The sequence below is a fragment of the Capra hircus genome, chromosome 1 (genome assembly GCF_001704415.2).
Source record: "Capra hircus breed San Clemente chromosome 1, ASM170441v1, whole genome shotgun sequence".
Lineage (NCBI taxonomy): Eukaryota > Metazoa > Chordata > Mammalia > Artiodactyla > Bovidae > Capra > Capra hircus.
In genome coordinates, this window is record NC_030808.1 from 23,500,691 (window position 1) to 23,522,554 (window position 21,864).

Genomic DNA, 21,864 nt, shown 5'->3' on the forward strand with positions numbered 1-21,864 from the left:
CATTAATTAGATGTTAAATCTCCTAGCTCTTTCTTTTTCTGAATTATTTCTTATTTATAGCATCTTGTTCTTATTTCATGGATTTTTAACTTCTCTTGCATTTCAGGGTTTTACTAATATTCTTTTCTAAATAAAATCTTCTCATAATGTACCTTAGGCTATATCTATGCTTTATTGATAATGTGTGCCCTTCATTTAAGAATTCAAAACATAAGGTGTTATTGAAATCAATATAATTGTTAAAGATAAAATCTAGTTCTCTTAAATAATATTAACTTGCAAACTTTAAAACAACAAAGTATTTATTTGTTCACTTATTTGACAAATGTCTCTTGAACACCTACTATGTGCCAAGCTCTAAGTGTTCAAATAGAGTAGAAAATGAATAGACAGGTCCCCTGCTCCCACCATGACTCATATCAGCAATAACATGAAACTTTGCCTCTAAAAATGGTGAGAAAGGCATTTATTTTTTCCCTCTGAGAACATTTACCTATGTTTGTTTTTGCTTCACAGGATGGTTTCTCTCAGACAAAGAAAATTCTTGGCAAGAAAAGAAATTAGTGCAGCCAGGATTTATTTAATCACAGTCAGGCAGACTGATCGTTATCATCCAGTCTGTTTTGGAAGGGCACCGTAATTCACATTCAATGGCTGTCATAACCCCTGCCCCTCATACATACCTATTTAAATAACACTCGGTCTAGCTTTCTGACTTCCTCCTTTAATGGGCACGACTGGGTGGTGGATCCTCTTGGGTCAGCTGAAGTTGAGATAAGATTTACAAGCAGTGGTTAGGTCTCATGTGCTTTTACTGCATAGCTTTGGTCTTAGAGAACTTGAAGGACCCTACCTATCTAATTATTGTCATAATGCTGCTTTTATAATGTCAAACAAAGCTTATTTTAACTTGTTAAGGTTGTCCTAGTAATAGCTGTCACGGCACAGCCTTTGCCAATTTTATAGTCCTATTCACTGACTGAATACAGTTGAAAAGAGAAATTCTCTGGGCACTTAATTTCCTTCAATGTAGTGTGTAAGTAAGAAACTTTAGATATATTATGGAACCACATTTCAGATTTATGATTTGGGGGTTAAATTGAATCTTTGCTTTCTGAATAATATTGACGTAAGTACAAGGAGACTTGGCGTTTGATTTTATTACAGTTGCATACAAAGTTGGATTTTTCCACAATGCCAGTTTGTTGCTAAATTGACCTGACTACTTGAGAGCTGTTCTTTACATAGTACCACACCGCCAAACAATACTACTGTCTCAAGAGAGATTAACCTTGTAAGCAAGTTATGCAGGTGAATCAAATCCAGTTAATCTCACATAAAAAAAAGTTAATTGCATTGGCAAAGACATTGTCTCTGATCACTCTATGGCTGTATAATTAGGAATCAAGTCATTCAGAGGGACTCTAATCTAATTGATAAGCAGTCAGCAAATAGCCCTTGAGATTTCTCCCCCTATGTTTCAATATATGATCAGACAGAAAGTGATAATATGGAAAAATCATTGCCCTTATTTTGACATGTGTTAAAATTAGGTTTACTTGTTAGACAGTAGTTCAAGATTTTTCATGTATATTTATTTTAGTTGTTCAGATCTTCATAGAATACAAATTTCATGGGGTATTAATGAGTATTGAATGAGGTCAGTTATCAACCTGATGTTTCTCTTATCATTTTACTTTCTAATCCTTCTAAATACATTTATTTGCAGATGATTTTGACATAAAACTCCAAGATAATTCCTTGTAGTTTTTGTAATGTGTGTCTGAAAGAGGTGTGACTTTGTGTTTGGCACATGATAACAGTAGCACTTGCAAAGGCAAAGCATTTAAAGTACATTTCTACATGTACAACTCCTTTAGTCTTTAATATTCATGTTTGAGTCTTAAATTTTCTGGAAATAAAGCCTAGTTAAGGAAACTGAAAACATTTCTTACCATTTAAATAAATGGTAAGCAAAACTACAATTTTTAACATGCTGTTCTTTGTAGGCAGTTAAAATTACAAAATAAAAGTGAACTTAGTATAAAGAGCAGAAAACAATTGATACAACAAATAATACAGTTTAGAGATAATTGTCACAAAAGGTACTATGGAAATTCTCAGAACAGTTTTTTTAAAGTTGTGACCAAATACCAATGAACTGGTAAATTTCTACGTTACTTTGTTGTAAGGCACACCCTCGATATACTCAGGTATAAACCTTTTCTAATGTGCCATGTGTATGCTGATGACATTCTTCTGGGTTATTCTTTGTGTTAATGGGCACAATAAAGGACAGAAACAGTATGGACCTAACAGAAGCAGAAGATATTAAGAAAAGGTGGCAGGAATACATAGAATAACTATACCAAACAATATCTTAATGACCTAGATAACCACAGTGGTGTGATCACTCACCTAGAGCCAGACATCCTGGAGGCTGAAGTTAGGTGGGCCTTAGGAAGCATCACTACAAACAAAACTAGTGGAGGTGATGGAATTCCAGATGAGCTGTTTCAAGTCCTAGAAGGCAGTGCTGTTTAAGTGCTCACTCAATATACCAGCAAATTTGGAAATGTCAGCAGTGGCCACAGGACTGGAAAAGGTCAGTTTTCATTCCAATCCCAAAGAAAGACAATACCAAAGAATGTTTAAGCTACTGAACAATTGCATTCATCTCACACACTAGCAAAGTAATGCTCAAAATTCTCCAAGCCAGGTCTCAACAGTATGTGAACCAAGAACTTCCAGATGTTCAAGCTGGATTTAGAAAAGACAGAGGAACCAGAGATCAAATTGCCAACATCTGTTGGATCCTGGAAAAAGCAAGAGAGTCCCAGAAAACATCTACCTCTGCTTTATCGACTAAGCCAAAGCCTTTGACTGTGTGGATCACAACAAACTCTGGAAAATTCTTAAAGACATGGTAATACTGGGTCACCTTACCTGCCTCCTAAGAAATCTGTATGCAGGTCAAGAAGCAATAGTTAGACCTGGACATGGAACAACAGACTGGTTCCAAACAGGGAAAGGAGTACGTCAAGGCTGTGTATTGTCATCCTGTTTATTTAACTTTAGTGCAGAATATGTCATGCAAAATTCTGGGCTGGATGAAGTACAAGCTGGAATCAAGATTGCCAGGAAAAACATCAACTCAGATATGCAGATGACACCATCCTTATGCCAGAAAGTAAAGAGGAACTAAAGAGCCTCCTGATGAAAGTGAAAGAATACAGTGAAAAATTTGGCTTAAAACTCAGCATTCAGAAAACTAAGATCATGACATCTGGTCACATGACCCCATGGAAAATAAATGGGGAAACTATGGAAACAGCAACAGACTTTATTTTGAGGGGCTTCAAAATCACTGCAGAAGGTGACTGCCAGCATGAAATTAAAAGACACTTGCTTCTTGGAAGAAAAGCTCTGACAAACCTAGTGTTAAAAAGCAGAGACATTACTTTGCTGACAAAGGTCCATATAGTCAAAGCTATTGTTTTTCCAGTAGTCATGTATGGATGTGAGAGTTGGACTATAAAGAAAGTTGAGTGCCGAAGAACTGATGCTTTTGAACTGTGGTGTTGGAGAAGACTCTTGAGAGTTCCTTTGACAGCAAGGAGATCCAACCAGTCCATCCTAAAGGAAATCAGTCCTGAATATTCACTGGACGGACTGATGCTGAAGCTGCAGCTCCAATACACTGGCCACCTGATGTGAAGAACTGACTCATTAGAAAAGACCCTGATGCTGAGAAAGATTGTAGGCCAGAGAACGGGACGACAGAAGATGAGAAGGTGGAATGGCATCACCGAGTAAATGGACACGAGTTTGAACAAGCTCCAGGAGTTGGTGATGGACAGGGAAACCTGGCGTGCTGTAGTCCATGGGGTCGCAAAGAGTCGGACACGACTGAGTGACTGAACTGATTGCTGATTCTTTGCATTGCCCGTGCCTTTTTTTCTTTAATGAATTGAATTGCATTTTCCACTACAAACAGTGGTAGACTTCCAAAAATTCTTTGCCAAATGCTGTTCTGTGGTTATGCAGCTGCTAGGCAACTAAACTCTACTTGAGGGCAGAAAAGAATTAAGTTCATTCCAGAGTTCGCCACCCCTTCTGAGTTCATCAGAACATCAGCAGGAAATCCGGTATCTTTCTTCCTTCTTGAAATTATAAATCATGTACTTCCATGTATCTCCATACAAAACAGTGGGACTTACAAGTATGGGTAACCAAAAAAGTCCTCAAGGACCTTGATGTTATACCCTGAACAAAGAGACAAGTTTATTTTTGTGACAAGTCTAATGTAAAGTTTGTTGTTTGAATTAATTATACACACGTTGCAATTCCAAAAACTTTGCTGAAAATATCCATGTGTATTTTAATGGAACTAATCTATATACTCTTATGAAATTTATTTTGTAGTCAGCATCATGCCATGAAAATTTTGCATGTTAGAGAGGTAGATAAATAGATAGCATTAATATCTCAATGTATGAATTTGCCACAGTTTATACTAAAATCCCCAAATTTGCAATACTGCCAGCATTGCTGCCATGATTTATCTTTTGTCACAGTTACCTATGATCAAAATTACTCTTCTGTATTATTTGTATTGTGGAATGTCTGCAAGTATTGAGTATTTGGGTTCTTTTCCAAAACTCACACTTTTCTTCTTTTCCTTTTTGATCACTAAAGTCAGTGTGTCCTTTTTGTTCCCAATTGTAATAGCCGTGACTTTAGTATATTACTTTAAGAAAGTAATTTTTGCATTTAGTTTCTGATAAAATGTCTTCATCATGCATGAGAAGTTTCTTATGATTCCTTCTTTATTTAGAAGTTTTAATCCAACAGGTTCTCTATGTCTATAGGTGTGAGCATATTTATTTTTTCTTCTCTATAAATAGTAATATGTTTACCATATTAATTAAGCATACATTTGAGTTCAAGCAACAGAAGGCTAACAATGGCTTAAGTGTTGAGGGGTCCATTTTTTCCTCATCTTTCACATCTTTCTTCACATCCCACCATTTCTGAGATAAAAAGATCTAAACATTCACATATCCATACCTTACTTGCCATTTTGTTCCATTGTGCTAAATGGATATTTGAGAATCTTCCTAAACTTCTCCTTCCACATCTGATTGATCACCCATTTCTTGTATCTCTTCATTCTATGTCCTTTTCCACAACCCTTGAACCACTGTGTCAGTTCTAAACTGAAATAATTTATTACAATAAATATTTTGACCTTCACTGTTTTGTATTCTCTTCTAATTCATCTCCCACAAATCTGCCAACATGGCCCTTTTCATATGGTTATTAGAAATGATGCTTCCTTACTTAAAATGTTTCAGCATCTCTCTATTGCCTTAAGTGAAGAGCTCATATTCTTTGACATGGCATACAAGACCTGTCACAGTCTTGCCATTTACCAACTAAGTAACTTCATCTCTCTCCACTGTTCTGGTGAAACCAAGCTGCTGACTCTTCACCACCTACCACACTCAAAGTCTGTCATAGGGGAAGTTGCATTAACACACACTGAATGAAGGGGTGAATGAAGGAAAGACTTCTCTTAGTTTGCTCATCCATATGCCAAGTTTTAGGACAATCCCCCCTTTAAAATCAGAGGGAGCCAGAAGGAAATTGATGATTTCTCAGTCATTAGTGATATCTACAGTAGCCTGGCTCTCCTTTAATATTGAGTTATTACAGCTTTTGAATGAACTGACTGAATGTCCCTAAGTGATAGTGAAAAAAAAAAATCCTACTCTCTATGCCAACTTTTTTTTTCTATTAATATCCCACTTTCACAAGAAGATACTGATCCTATTGCCTATTATATACTGCCCAAAACAATAGCTATTGTTTTTAACAATATTGTTTTTAATATTCTTAATAACAATATCACCTGTGCCAGAACTAAAATACTTGACTGGTGCACATAGTGGTCAGTCGTCTGAGGATAACACTAAGTAATTCTACCCAACTTGCAGGTTTCTTCTGTTGTCAGCAGGACACACTTACAGCTAATTGATTCTGACCACCTAAAATCTTTTGAAGTAAACTTTCCCACAAGTGTTTTGGATTATTTCTAAATCCTGCATTTAAAAGCTCTACATGATAAAGTCCCATGAGCCTTGTTTTATGTCTTGGGATTTTGGGACCCCAGGGTACAAATACTTGAGTATGTGTAGGTCTGTGTTTAAAGAAATTGATCACTACTGTCTACGTCACTGTGGCGAGATAAAGTTATCTTCCTTTTGAATACCAATGATGGTTGACTTTATTGCAATAAAATGTCCTTTCGTAGTTTACACATTTGTTTTATAAATAGAGGTCTAAATTTAGTCAATAAAATCATATACATCCAGTCTATACTCAACGTATGTTGTTTGATGTGTTGTATTTTTTTTTAAGATTTCTCGTTGAATATGTTTCAATGTCTGTGCCACTGTATTCACGTTTTTAAATTTGGTTTGAAACTAAAGTTCTAAGAGACTAAATATGGCCATCTGGTCAGATAAATTGTGTCCACTCCCTATGGATTTCATTTTTCTTTTACTTGACCTCTTTTTCTACTTCAATAAGTAGCAGTACTGTACTTGCCTATGATTGAGAGACCTGGGCCAATAAAAAATTAAATGGTAATTTTCTCTGCATCAGATTATTATTAAAACAAAGGAAACTAAACAAAACCATTGAAGTATTTATAGATATATAAATCTACATTTTGTTTTATACTTCTCTTCAGTAGTGATATTCTTATAGATAGGGATTTATTTTTTTCCATGCTTTATTTAGATGAGTGCTAGAATCCAAATTAACAGTGCTAGGTACAGATAAACAGCAAAAGAATAAAGAACAGAAAAACTAAAACAGAATATTAGAGAAATAGCAAGCATATATTATATTTTCAAAAATGGACAAATAGCTGGAGCCTGTAGGAAGAAAATTAGAAGTAGCCTTAGAAAATTATGTGTGACAGTTAAGTAGTTTACAGTAATTACTAATGATATTGGTTTTTTATTTAAGAAAAATTAGTTTGACAGATTTTTTTTCAGACACACACACACAAAAAAAACAAGTAGACAGTTTTCCACAGATGAAGTGAAAACATTCATAGAACTGTTAAGTGTTGTAAGTGTGAAGTCACTTAGTCTTGTCCAACTCTGAGATCCCATGGACTCTAGCCTACCAGGCTCCTCCAACCATGGGATTCTTCAGGCAAGAGTACTGGAGTGGGTTGCCGTTTCCTTATCCAGGGGATCTTCCCAACCCAGGGATTGAACCCGGGTCTCCTGCATTGCAGGCAGATGCTTTACCCTCTGAGCCACCAGGGAAGCCCATGGAAGTATTAGGTCCTTATCAAATGGATAACCTTAGTAAAAATATGCTTACGTTGAGAACACAACTCTTTTGTTTTCTCTAGCATTGTTGATGGAATATTAATATTTGTTTCCTTTTTAATATTTCCACTGGTTTCAACTTTCAGTTTTCCCACTCTGAGCCATTGTAATAGATGAAAATAATCTTTTTCATCTTTTTTTTTTTCTGTGGGATTCAATGTTCAGATTTTTATGACAAACCCACATGATTTAGCTCAGAAATTCACAGAAGAATCAATTTTATTTTCCAGCCGATAGTATGGATTTATATACAAACCGTAGCTATTTATGTGTTTCAGAATATTTCATTTTATACAGTCACGTTAATAGGTTCCATGAAGCCTTATCAAGACAGCTGAGCTATAAAATTAGATACTTATGTGCCAAAAATAAACCACATGTTTTTTATGCTTTTTTTCATAATGCACTTAAAATATGGACAACATTCATTTCATTTTACTTTTTTTTTTCTTCCCTAAGAACGACCCACATTTCTCAGGAGGCCAATTAACCAAGTGGTGCTGGAGGAAGAAGCTGTAGAGTTCCGTTGTCAGGTCCAGGGAGATCCTCAGCCAACTGTACGCTGGAGAAAGGATGATGCGGACTTGCCGAGAGGAAGGTAAGAATGTCGTATGTATGGAAAATTGTTAGGTGACCATTGGATAATTAGACAAGAAAAAGACAGCATTAGTTGTATCACCAAACACTCATATTTAGGTGTATTATTTTCACACATGACTTTTACATTTGCAAGCCAAGTATCTGCTGTTTTCTATACTGAAGTCGTCTAGGCTTTTGATGTTACTCTTTCATTGAATTTTCACAAGAATACCTGACCCTTCACTCCGTCTGTTATCCCTGACTATCAAGGATTCCTGAAGAACTCTCTCTCTCTCTCTCATGGCCCTATCCAGGTCTTCCATTATATTCCTGCTGAATTCCTAACGACCCACCCACCCCAACTATATCTTTCAACTACTGCTCTGTTGCCGAAGCTACGGAAAGCTGCTGGGTATAGTGGATTGTAGGGTCTGCAATAAAACAGAGATCTCATTCAATACTAGAATGAAAAGGCATATCACTATCCGCAGAGGGAATTTTCATTTAAGGACTGCCTGTCACTTTCTCATTTGTCATCTCTTCATGGAGAACTCTTCCAACTCTTTTCTGTTCTTTTTATCGCAAAACCCAGTCTCTCATCTCTCGATGATAAGCCCAGAAATGTTTGTAATCTTTTCTGAAAATAAATATAAAACATTTTTGTAGTCTAAATTCTCCCAGGACCTTGCCTTTTATGATCAAATAAATCAGCCAAGTTTTTTTATTCTTACATAACAAGTGAGTTTAGCTATAAATTTGTTTGGCCTTCCTCCTAGTCCTGTATTCTGAAACTACAGGCATCGCACCTACTACAATCATGATCTGCAAAACATTTCATATCCTGCTTTTTTGCTAATTTTCTTTCCTAAAAAAGAAATTAGGTTTCATTCAACTGTCTGAGTATAAACATACTTTCAGAGAAAAGAAATTGCCTTTTTTTTGTGCTTTCACTGGCACTGCTATTGATTCTTTCCTGAATGTATACATTCATTTCAAAATCTGTTTTATATATCCCTAGGTCTATGACATTATAGTTTCTAAAATCACATCATCAACGGCACTGACTTCAAATGGACCAAACATTTTAAATAGTGAGAGGTTCCTTTGCAATCTACTGTAGGAGTGAGAAAAGTGAAAATTTTAATTTGCTTAGCTTTCAGCGTAAATAGTAGAGAAATAGACTCTATGTTTCATTTTTCATTTTGCTGTCACATATCTTCCGACATCAGGCCTCCCCTGGCGGCTCAGGCGATAAAGAATCTGCCTGCAGTGTGGGAGACCTGGGTTTGATCCCTGGGTTGGGAAGATCCCCTGGAGGAGGGCGTGGCAACCCACCCCAGTATTCTTGCCTGGAGAATCCCATGGACAGAGGAGGCTGGTGAGCTACAGTCCATGGGATTGGACACGACTGAGCGACTAAGCAGAGCACAGTCAGATATCTAGTTTTAAAGGAATGCTGCTAGGAGAGGTTTGTTGCACGTGAAACTCCTCAAACTTTCCCAGTGGAGAAGCCTGTTGAAAAGCAAGTAGAGGTGATTGATGAATTTGAGTTGCTGGAGTCCTTTTTCCACAGATACTCTAACTTTCCACAAATTTGACAGTACTTTGTGTATAATTTTAAAATGTTGATGTAAGACTAAGAGATTAATAATATTGTAAAATGAGCATAAACAAAGATTAATTTTCAATCACTAGGAATAAACAGCTTGTCCATACAAAATCTCTCATTTAGGGATAAGTTTGGATTCACAGAGAAAATTCAAAGAAATAGTTCAGAAAATCCCCTTATTGTTATCTTACACAACTGTGAAAGGTGTATAACTCATGATAGACAAATGCAGATACATGATAATGAAAGTTTATACATTATTTTGATTTCACCAGCCTTCCTTTTCCTCCAGGATCCTATCTGGGGTACTTTAGTTGGATGTTACAGGATATTGCCTTGAGTTGTCGTGTTTTCCCAGTCTCCTCTGTTGTATGACAGGCTCTCGGTCTCTTCTCGTTTTATGACCTTAAGCTGTTCTGGCCAGGTATCCTAAGAATGTTTCCAAACCTGGATGTGTCAAGTGTTTTCTCATAATTAGACTGGCTTTCTGGGACTTCAGGAGCAAAGCTACAGAGAGTGCTACTTTTCTCACATGATTACCAAAGTTTACATAATTACCTCCGTGGTGATCTTGATATTTTTAATCATTAAATAAGATCCTATGGACAAAAGTTGAAAAAATAGAGTTGTAAGAGTGTATTACATTTTAATAGGTCTATATGTTTGAATTCAGTGAAAATATAGCTTAAGCCTAGTTTGATTTGTTCCCAGATTGCTCTAGGTGTTAGGTCATAAACCTGACAACTGTATTTGCCACAATATTCTCCAAATCTTGCCCTATTCATTTGTTTCAGAGCTCAAAATGATACATGTTAATCAAATAACAGCATTAAAGCTGCATTTTATGAACATCTGATATAAAAACCTCTAAAGGCAAAGTTGAAATTTTTGAAATCATACCTCTACTAACTTCCCTTGAAACAATTTGTAGGTTTGTCCTCTATATTCTTCTATTACTGGCATGAGATGACTACAGTGCTTTGTGTGACCAGCTAAATATTTTTAAAGCATTAGGCAAATGGAAATGCTGGGTAAGCTTTAAAATTGTATGTTAGAAAGGCTTAAAGCAAGGATCAGTGCAATGTCGAAATTGAGGTCAGTGCTTTTATCATGATAGAAGCCATGTAATTTTTCTTGAAATCTCAATCTTTAAATGGTATTTCAAAGAAGCTTATTCATTCTTAGCTTTGTATGCATTAGCATAAGCTTCACTTTTGCATAATGAGGGGGAAGGAGACCTCTTTCCTTGGTGAGGAATAACAGTAATGACTTTTAACCACCCATAGCCTAAATCAACAACATTGATTCTATTACATTATTTAGGTCTCAGACTAGGGAGATGGCCATTGTTCTTGTGTAAGCAATTGTGTGGAGTGGTGTGGAAGATGACATTTCTTTGGCTTAACATTTAATGTAATTTGAATGAGGTTTATGTAGTAGTTCATGCTTAAAACATTTATAGTAAAGCTTTGTAGGGCAGCTGCATAGCCTGTAATTACTATGTAAGTAATATGTGACTATTTTTCTTTTGGAGACAGGAAAGCTTTTCAGTTCAAGTTTAAATTTATGAAATGCTATAATAGCTATTTTAACTTTCAGCACAGACAGAGATATCTGTACCAACCTTTCAGTAACCAGAGATGAATTAACAGAGTATTTTTTTTCTTCGCTGTGAAAATATTTTCAAGCGGTACCCGTGTACCTCTTTCTTTGATTTAGCCCTAAATTTCTGACCTTTCTCAGTAACTATCATTAATGAAATTACAGTTTACCATTGGTGAGTTATATTAAAGACAATTTTTGCTTTAATATTTCAGTGAGGTTGGTTAATAGTAATCCCCATGTATAATAATAACCTTGATACCCAACCAGGGAAAAGTTATTTATCTGGACATTTTCCATATGACAAAGAGACAATTGGAAGGACCCTTCATTTTATGTAAGTGAAAAGTGTGAAAGCGTTTGTTGCTCAGTCATGTTTGATTCTTTGGGACCCCATGGACTATAGCCCACCAGCCTCCTCTATCAGTGGAATTCTCCAGGTAAAAATACTGGAGTGGGTAGCCATTCCTTCTCCAGGGATTCTTCCCAACTGAAGGATCAAACCCAGCTCTCCTGCATTACAGGAGGATTCTTTACTGTCTGAGCCACCAGGGAAGCCCTCATTTTATATAAGCTCCTGTTAAAATGTTAATTGCTTGTGTTATCCCTGTGCTCAATGTACAGTGAGGCCAAACAAACCAAAACATGGGAGTTAGGACCAGAGAAAGTTTTTCTTGAGGGCCTTGCAAGGCTCATGCCTTAAAAAGCCTAGACCTCCTGCAGGGGTTTCTGCAAAGCACTTTAAAAATCCAGGTGAAGAAGGGTAGTTAGAATCTTCCATTTGGTGGCAGTTTTAGCATCCGTAAAACAACTCATAAACTGTGCATTACTTGGTACTTACCCTGATACTTCAGAGAGGAACTAAAGCATAGGATATGGAAGATGATATCCCTGGAAAGCACCACAGGGTCCTCTTCAGCCACACTTGTAGAAACATCCTAAGATACTACTGTTTTCACAGTTGAAAGTTTCAGGAAGAAAAAGGAGGTCATTGCTTTTTTGTGTGATTGTGCTTAGTATCAATATCTTTTTCTCCAGAGACTCTCAATATATATGTGCTCAACTAAGCTGACACCAGGCCATCTATTAGGCACACCACTGTGAAAATAAAGTGGGTAGGGAGAACAGAATGAGGAAATAAAGGGAAAGACGTTCTGTAGTTCATAATGAGCATGTGTTTTAAAAGCACAGTTTTTTCCAAAGTGTAACTTAGATTGTAGAAGAAATACTGTAAGTTTAACCTATGTTGTTAAGTTCCTATTGTATTTATAATGCCCACTGATAGTCTGTAAAAAGCAAGTCACTTTAAAGCAAAGTAAATATACAATTATTTATTTTTTTTTATTTTATGTTAATCAAACTGAGTGATGTAGGAAAGTATTCACATACTGAAACATTAATGAAAGTTAAAACCGAAGTGGTCCTAGTGTCTTTCTTGGGTGCTACGTCTTTTTCTTCCAGGCAAACCTGGAGCTTTTTGCTAATTAGTACTCTTGGTGATCAGATTCCTTCAGTACATCTTTTTACAATGTTTCTTGTGATAGAAATTACCCATGTTGGGGAATGTTCCATTTTCTCTCATGGTCCATCATAGCAATAGTGTATGTTTTATAATGTAAAAAATATACATATGCTGAAGCTTTATGAGAAATAGCATGTATTAATATAAAAGAAACATAATGCTATATATTCACAACCAAAGACATAACAATAAAATTGATATATACCAAGAGTTTAATACTTGTGAAGAGAATAAAAATGCCTCTTCACTGCATTTGGGTAAGACGTAGTTTGATTAATTAACTAAGTTTTCTTATCTAGGCTTGTCATTAGAGCTTGTATTTCAGATAATTATTAAGCAAGTTTTAAAGAATGGTAAACAGGATATTTAACATCTTGCATCAGTCATATATCAGTATATCACCACTAGTTAGTTCCAAGATATTTTAATTCATTTGTATTTATTTTCAACACTAACTCTAGAGTGACACTAACTTCCTCAATAAGGATCTAGAGTAGAGAAAGGAATGTTCATAGTATCAATTATTTTTGTCACATTAAAAAAAAAGTCATTTACTTTCTTATATATGCTTAAGAATTCTAAATGCAGTTGATGGCTTGCCTATAGTGGTTATAATTCATGAATATTTCATAAAAATAGAAAAGGGACTAAAGGAAAAGTGTTTCAAGATACATAATGCAAAATTCTATCAGTTTTCCTGGACCCACTGACAAATTCCTTTCTCTAAAGTGTGAGTCTATTTTAAGAGAGACTTTGAGTTCTTAGTTCCATGAAATGTGAGATTCACATAAATACATAATTCCTTAAGAAAAGGAACTGTATAGAACCACTTATAATTCCCCTTTTGTGGCATTTTTACAGTCAGTGGCTCTTTTTTGCTTGGCCCTGGAAAATGTTCTTATATTAATTGTTTGGAACTCCATTGTTTAGAGCATGTGCTTCTGGGATGCAGAGATGCTGAACAGGTGCTAAGCTACCCTGCTGAGGAGATCAGCCTTCTTCACATACAGTGTGTGTTTCAAGGACATGTGGTAATTTGGGCTAATGATAAATAACCATGCTGATTAGGCTGGCTGGTCAAGATTGGTCAATTAAAGTAGTTTTCAAAAAGAAAAAGGACAAAAAAAAACTGAAAGCAAGAGAAAAGCAATGTTAATAAATATTGTTCGTAGCTTTTGTTAAAAAAAAAAAAAGACTAATCCCTAAGATTCAGAAATACAAGGAAAAGTGTAAATGAGAATTCTATGATTTTTCAGCTATACAGATGTCTTTGCCATTTCTGCTTGGAAAAAAAAAAAAAGAAGAATTAGAATTGTCTGGACCATTATTGTGGGATCTTTTAATACAGCTACCAGTAACATAAAGAATATTTAGGTCATTGTCAGGGATGTTGGATTTTAGCCTTGCTCTGACACTGTTTGATCATTTGTCCCTTCAGTTATACTCGCATGTTCTGGAAATGATGTTCAACAGATTTCTCTACCACTAACTAGGAGTGTGACCTTGAAGAAGCTATTTAAACTCTCTGTGTTTTATATCCTAGAGATATACATGAGCAATGTAATGGGACTAATGATTGACCTATGCTTTGACACATCTGTACAGGGTGAATAATTATGCTATCCATTCTACCTCAAAGGGTTATTAAAATGATATAACTAATTCAGAGTACTGGAAACATTGTACAGTGGGTTCATGTAACAGGTATCTCCATTTTATAAATCCAACTGATTAATGGTGTTTATTAGTTATGCAGATAACTACAAAGAAAAGATAGTTATTAAAAAAATACATAAAATGATTTCATAGAATAATTACACATTCTCCACTCTCTCACTGATTGATTTCCATAGAAACACATAAAATATTATTGATTTAAGATATGTCACATTTGCTTTTGAATTGTATAGATTTATTTATAACTTTCACCATCCAGTTTGCCAAGCTTACAAGTTGCCACCCTTTCTCTACCTTTGGGAGACTATATGTGGTTCAGATATTATATTCTAGCCCCAGTGCAATTAGACATCTGATGCAAGTTTCTCACATTACCTGGTACCATTTGTCTGCTGATAATAAGGAAACCACCATTGTTTACAATCTTTGTAAGAAGATTATGTAATGATAAAAGCAAGACTTACTATTTGCCATACATTCTTCTAAATGACTTTTGTATGTATTAATTTCATTATTTTAAACCATATTGTCCCAGCATAATAATACTCCCATTTGAGGAATGTGGCATAAGAAGTTAAAGTTGTTTCCAAAGAGACACATTAATATGTGGGTGTCTTGACTTGACAGCACTTGACTTAGAATCTATCCAACATGAAACCTGTATTTTAAACTAATGAACTCTAATTATGTGATTATGAATAGTTTATGAAATTCAGCTGCTTACAAATTTTACATTCTAGATAAAATCTTAGGTAATTGGTTAGAATCACCATATTATGAATGACTTTATAGGAATGCTATATAGCATTACTGTTGAGAGTAGCTTTTAGACTAGTTTCATAACCCACATATAAAATGTCTTGGTGCTTTGAATATCTAAACTTGGACCAAGTCAAGGTTTCCTCCTTGGAAGCTGAAAATACAGATTTTATTTATAAATAGAATTAATTCGCATTTTCAAAGGGATGCGAACATGGTACCTCTTTCTGTGTTTTCATCAAATAGGTGCTAATATTTGCTGTTAACACAAAACTAATTGCCACCTAGGGTGGGGAGTGCAAGTTGTCGCATCCTGCGACCACAGTGGCCCATCTGTTGTGAATTTCTGCTCAAGGACAATGCAGGAGCTGGCATGCAATTTGAGTTCTGGCCAGTGGTCAGCTAACAAGCTGGGGCATACTTGGAAGAAGAAATGCCTTGAAGTCAGAGATGCTCTGCTGTCCATTAACTGGCAGCTCCTGTGATGTGTGAGGGCAGACACAAGACTGGGTGCCAGTTTGCAGGGCAAAGGATCTGCCTGAGTGCCACCTGTCATTGGCATGTGAGTGCTATCCCACCAGGAGCCACAGCAGGGGCGCTGCTTCCATCAAAGTGTGGCATGTTAGGGCATTCAGCTAGGCTGAGGTCGGGACCTTAGCCCAAACAGGAGGACAAGCCAGAGGCTTACCAGGAGGTAGTCATCACATCACACCGTATCCCAAGGGTGAGTATACTGGACACATCATTAGAGACACTCTTTCTCATCATACCTGGGCTGTTACTTTAATAAAATGTTAAAAAAAAAATAGTTCTATAATTGACTTTATCAGTACAGATCCTTGCCTTTAGAAGACAATTTGTGGTTAGAATTACTTAGATGCGTTAATCACTCCATGGGCTTTTCAAATTGAGATATATTCTGGTTGTTTTTTGCTGCCATTGTTGTTATTAGGAAACTGAATTGTAGTGTGGAGCTGTAAGGTAAACTAGAATTTAGGAGATTAACATTCTTACCTTAACTCTGTCATAATTCATCAAGTTATTTTAAGCAATGTATATTATGTGTATGAGTACCACAGCCCACATTTGCAAAATGTGTAGGTTGCCCTGGGTGACTTCTGCAGAACTCTTATGTTCTGAAATGGTCTGACTCCATGAATAGCAACAATGCAAAACAATTTGGAAAGTATGCTAATACTTTTATGTAGGAAAAATTCCCTAAGATTTGAAATGAATGAGCCTAAAAAAATATTAAAATCAATTTTATACCCATTATCAATGATGCCTACTTTTTATGTTTTACATGTATCTTCTCAGATTTCTATGTGTAAATGGACTTTTTTTAATCCAAAATAGTTTTTGACCTGCCTGAATTCTTATCTAAATAGTCTATTTAAAAACTTTATTTAAAGAGGTTATTAGACTTTCTTTAAAAACCCTAGAAATTTTGCTGTTCTTATGAGCATAACTGTCACAATTGCAGAGGTTATTATAATATCTTAAAACTCACTTCATTTAAAAGAGTTTAAAAGAGTTGTTTTTAATTGCATTTTCTTTTCTCATAAATATAATGATAATAAATTATATTTACTTAGTGTTTATTCTATATCAGGCCTAGTTTAGGCATTTTACATTAATACACTTACCTTCAGGACATGATTGCAAATGAGAAAAATGAGGCCTAATGAGGATCAAGGATTTCTGTCTCTAAAATACTCTTGACCACTACTTTGGGGTACTGGAAGGGAACAACTTTTGTTCATTTTCCATTGGGACTGAAGATTAGAAAAATAGAGCTTGGTAAATGCTTGAAGCATTTAGAAGTGTCGCTTTCATTAGAGTCACAAAATATATCTGTGTAGTAAAGTACATAATAAAGATTTTATATTCTTCATTATAAATGTTACTTATAAGCAATAATTTCATTATAGCAAATAAATAAATTTATCTTCAAAAAATTTACTGTTTTCTGCCACCAATTGAAAGTTATAGCTATCTTTATTCTCACAAGAATATTTTAAATTAATATATCCATGTTCTTCTGAACAGTGTATCTAGGGGAAAAATTAAGTAACAAGAAGCATATCAGAAGCTAAAAAAATGCTTGCCAGGTGAATTAAATAGCATAAGTAAAGAATAAATACTAGAACTATGAATTTGTCTTGGACATGATAATATAACTCATCTTTGCATTCTTAGTCCACTTTTGAATTTACTAAGAGTATTTTTGAATATTTTCTTGATAATATTTGATTATCAATGGTCCATGGGCAGTTATGAATTGAAAGGCTGAACTGTGTTCCAGATTTTATATTTCCTATAAACATACCCTGATAGCTCAGTTGGTAGAGAATCTGCCTGCAATGCAGGAGACACCAGTTTGATTCCTGGGTCGGGAAGATCCCCTGGAGAAGGAATAGGCTACCCACTCCAGTATTCTGGCCTGGAGAATCTCATGGACTGTACAGTCTGTGGGGTTGCATAGAGTCAGACACGACTGAGTGACTTTTACTTTCACTTTACAAACATACATGGAAAGCATATATAAACACATATTTATATGTATATATATGTGTGCATGTGTGCTCAGTTGCTTTATTGTGTCCAACTCTTTGCAACCCTATGACTGTAGCCCACCAGGCTTCTCTGTCCATGGGATTCTAAAGACAAGAATACTGGAGTGGGTTGCCATGCTCCGGGGGATCTTCCCAACCCAGGGGTCAAACCTGCATCTCTACATTGCAGGCAGATTCTTTACTTTGAGCCACCAGGAATCCCATATATATATATTTTACTTATAATTTCCCTTTGGGAAGGTTGCTGCTTGACCTAGATATTCAAGTTAACTTGTATGAATTGAAAGAGAAAAGGGAAAAAAAATAATAAATTGAAACCCAGTATTACAGTGACAAGATAAATGAGGATTATATCTTTGTTAGTGTGTGAAAAAGATACAGCTGCCAAGGATAAGAGGTAAAAGAATGCATCCAAAGCATATAAGAATCTACTCTATCACAAAAGAAGCAGTTCCTAGTGAAATCAATTTTAGTTGGTATTTAGTATGAACTCATTGGAGCTTCATCCTAAAAAACCATATTTAGGTCGGGGGAGCTGTGATTGGGACACAGTGAACCTTTCCCAGTAAATTAAAGTACTCGAAGTTTTTTCTTAGAAGGTGATTGACCAGTCATGTAGACATATGGAATAGTCTTGTGACAAAATCTCAGTGCCGAAATTTTGCTGTTCTTATGAGCATAACTGTCACAATTGCAGAGGTTATTATAATATCTTAAGACTCATTTCATCAAATATATTGGAATTTGTCATCTTTATAAAGAATATCTGATTGAGTATTCTATATTATTGCAATTCATACAACATATAACATTTGTTATAAAAAGTTCAATAGAAACTATAAATAATCCATTTATTAACTCATATTTTCTGATAATTATGTCCAGATATTATAGCACATTTAACAGAAACAAAAATGTCAATCAGGATTTTTACCTTTATTTGAAAGATTTCATAAAGAGTGTGAAAGAAAATACTTTGAACATAATTTATAGTAAGATATCAATTACCTCAAAGGAATAATGAAAATCTTCAAGGTAGACTAATAAAATATTATATTTCCATGAATTATTTCAAAAATAACCATAGACATTAGTCAAACATTTCTAGTGTTGAGACCTAACATAAGAAAATGAGTTTGCTCTCAAGAATTTGAGAAGGAAAGTAAGAACTTTAGAGGAAGGTATGAGATATAAAAAGTCATTAATTATTAAATAAGGAAAATTATATACAGACTATGATATACAAGACTCTTTAGGGTTTCAGAAAATAAAAGCTTATCTGTTCCCATTTGAGATGGCTCTGAAAGGGAGAATAGAATTTCTATAAATGGAGAGAAGACTATTCCAAGAGATGGACACAAGATGAAAAAGCTTTGGTGGTGGAAGTATAGGCCAACAATTAGTGATTCGGTTTCCCTGGAGCGTAGTGGAGTGGCACTTAAGGCTAGTAAGGTTAGTTGAGGCTTTGTATGAAAGCTTCTGATTCAAACTGAAGTGTTTATACTAAACACACTGTGAAATGGGGATTCACTCAGCACAGTGAATAGAGATATCTTCTTGTATCTATGCTTAGAAAATTGATATTTACATTTATATGTAGTGTAACTTGGAGTAGAGAAAGTTTGGGCATAGGCCTCTTGGGTAGGAAGTTGTTAAAAAGGTAGTTTAGTGGGTACATTAGGGTATTTCTTGTTAATACACAAACATGGATATTAGTGCAAATAGCAGTACAAAAAAAGCATTTTTTTTAAACTAGGAATTGATACTATATTAGGGTCCATAGTATAAAAAGAAGTTAAAAGTAATACTAAAATTTACACCAGTGGGTGCCTGGATGAATAATAAGTCAAAAGATTTAATCTAAATACTTTTAATCATATATAATAGCATATGTAACTGAATTCAAGTTACATACTTGTGAGATCCAAGAGTAGTTTTTCTCTGAGTTAAGGAGAAAAAAAATGGCCAAATCAACTATGACACATCATCTCTAGTGCATCACTTTTACAGCACCATCTTTTAGGATTTTCAATAACTCAGCTAAATTCTATCACCTCCACTAGCTCTGTTCATAGTAATGGTGGTAGATGATTTCTTATTTCAGAGATTTAAAATATAAAAGATGTATGTCTTAAAATTGGTTATGGGAGTAGAAGTTAATGTTTACAGATGTTTTACATGCAACTAACTGAACAATCATCACAATTGCCTCATGAAAGAGGTATTTTTATACTGACTTTATTTTACAGTTGAGGAATCTATGGAGCAAATTTCAGTGGCCACAGAGATTTAAATTCAAGCACTTTAGCCCTAAAGTCCACTCCCTTTAATTACTATAATAAAATGGTTTGTTTTTAAAGAAAATTATGTTAAGATAAGTTAGAAGTATAATTTTTGAGGTCTCACTCCATGTTAGGTCGTTATACATTGTTACACATAATTCATCTTTCCAGCAATCTTGCAGTATGGATCTCCTCTTTTCACAAAGGAAGACGCTAAAGCTTTTAGCCGATGAACTACACACTTAAGGTCACAGGACCCAGAGTTGGCAGAGCTGGAGTCCACCCTCAGGTCTCTCTGACATCATTATTGTAATTGTTTTTCTTTCCCCTGGACTTCCCAACTCCCTTCGCATGTTTATCTCTACCTCGTCTCAGGTATCCAGCCCTACATCTAACATGTGGGGCTCACCAAATACCCACTCATTTTAGTACAGTACTTCTCAGTTGGGATGGTTTATGCTTCGTTCTTTCTCAGAGGGACATTTGACAATGCCTGAAGGCACTTTTGGTTGCTACATTTGAGGGATTAGGTGCTACTGTCAGCTAGTTGGGAGAGGCTTCCATGATGGCTCATTTGGAAAAGAATCTGCTTGCAACACTGGAGACCCTGGCTCGATCCCTGGGCCAGGAAGATCCCCTGGAGAAGAAAATAGCAACCCGCTGTGGTATTCTTGCCTGGGAAATCCCATAAACAGAGGAACCTGGCAGGCTATAGTCCATGGGGTCACAAAGAGTAAGACACAATTTAGTGACTAAGCCACCACCACCACTGAGAATGCTGCTAACCGTCCTGTTGTTATGCACAGCAAAGAAAAATCTGCCCAAAATGTCAGTAGTGCTGAGGCTGAAAAACTTGATTTAGTGGAGAAGATGAATCTGAGCATTGCTCATCTCAGTGCTATTTTATACAATTTTGTCAGGACAAAAATAATAGAATATAGTTCAAAGAAATAGATTCCAAAGATAATGCTGCTAAGTCGCTTCAGTCGTGTCCGACTCTATGCGACCCATAGACGGCAGCCCACCAGGCTCCGCCGTCCCTGAGATTCTCCAGGCAAGAACACTGGAGTGGGTTGCCATTTCCTTCTCCAATGCACGAAAATGAAAAGTGAAAGTGAGGTCGCTCAGTCGTGTCCAACTCTTCGCGACCCCATGGACTTTAGCCTGCCAGGCTTTTCCATCCATGGGATTTTCCAGGCAAGAGTACTGGAGTGGGGTGCCATTGCCTTCTCCTCCAAAGATAATACTCTTTTCTTATTGCCTTAACCACGGTGATGGACAGGGAGGCCTGGCGTGCTGCGATTCATGTGTCGCAGAGTCCGACACGACTGAGCGACTGAACTGAACTGAACTGATGAAGGTTACACCAGCGAGATGGACCGCAGATACCATGATTGGATTCGACATAAGCATGTCATTTCTGAACACAGGAAGACACTTAAGTTCACTAGTGACTTGAATGTGTGTATAGTTTTACATATTTTCTAGAATATATGAGGCAGGGAATTTTTCTTTATATTTTTCCTCATTAAATAGTTGCTGAATTGATAAAACTGGTTTAGTAGCTTAATTAGAAAAATGTCTGAACCTTCATTTTCATAGACCTACCAAACTGCAAGTTTTGTGACACATTTGATGATAAGTGCTCCTGTGTCATTAAGTTGAATTTCTAAATTATTCTATATTCACATTTCACAAGGAGGTTTCTGTTGGCAGAAGGCAAGAAGAGAAAGCCTTTCGAACCTTCCATAGCACTGCTCAAAATGAACATCTCTCTGATGATGTAGAAATCTTTCCTGTGCCCAGTGAATACCAATGAAGGAATATGTTCGTACTGCAAGGACAC

At 35.8% G+C, this 21,864-nt stretch overlaps 1 protein-coding gene across 6 annotated transcripts in view; it reads left to right on the plus strand.

Annotated features, from left to right (window-relative positions):
* The window catches only part of ROBO2 (roundabout guidance receptor 2), a 660,838-nt gene that overhangs the window by 480,396 nt on the left and 158,578 nt on the right, over positions 1-21,864 (plus strand). For all 6 annotated transcript variants that reach the window (XM_018053546.1, XM_005674776.3, XM_018053521.1 and 3 more), the window contains exon 5: positions 7,872-8,010. In XM_018053546.1, the coding sequence (XP_017909035.1) occupies positions 7,872-8,010 (139 nt within the window). The remainder of the gene's footprint in view (positions 1-7,871; positions 8,011-21,864) is intronic.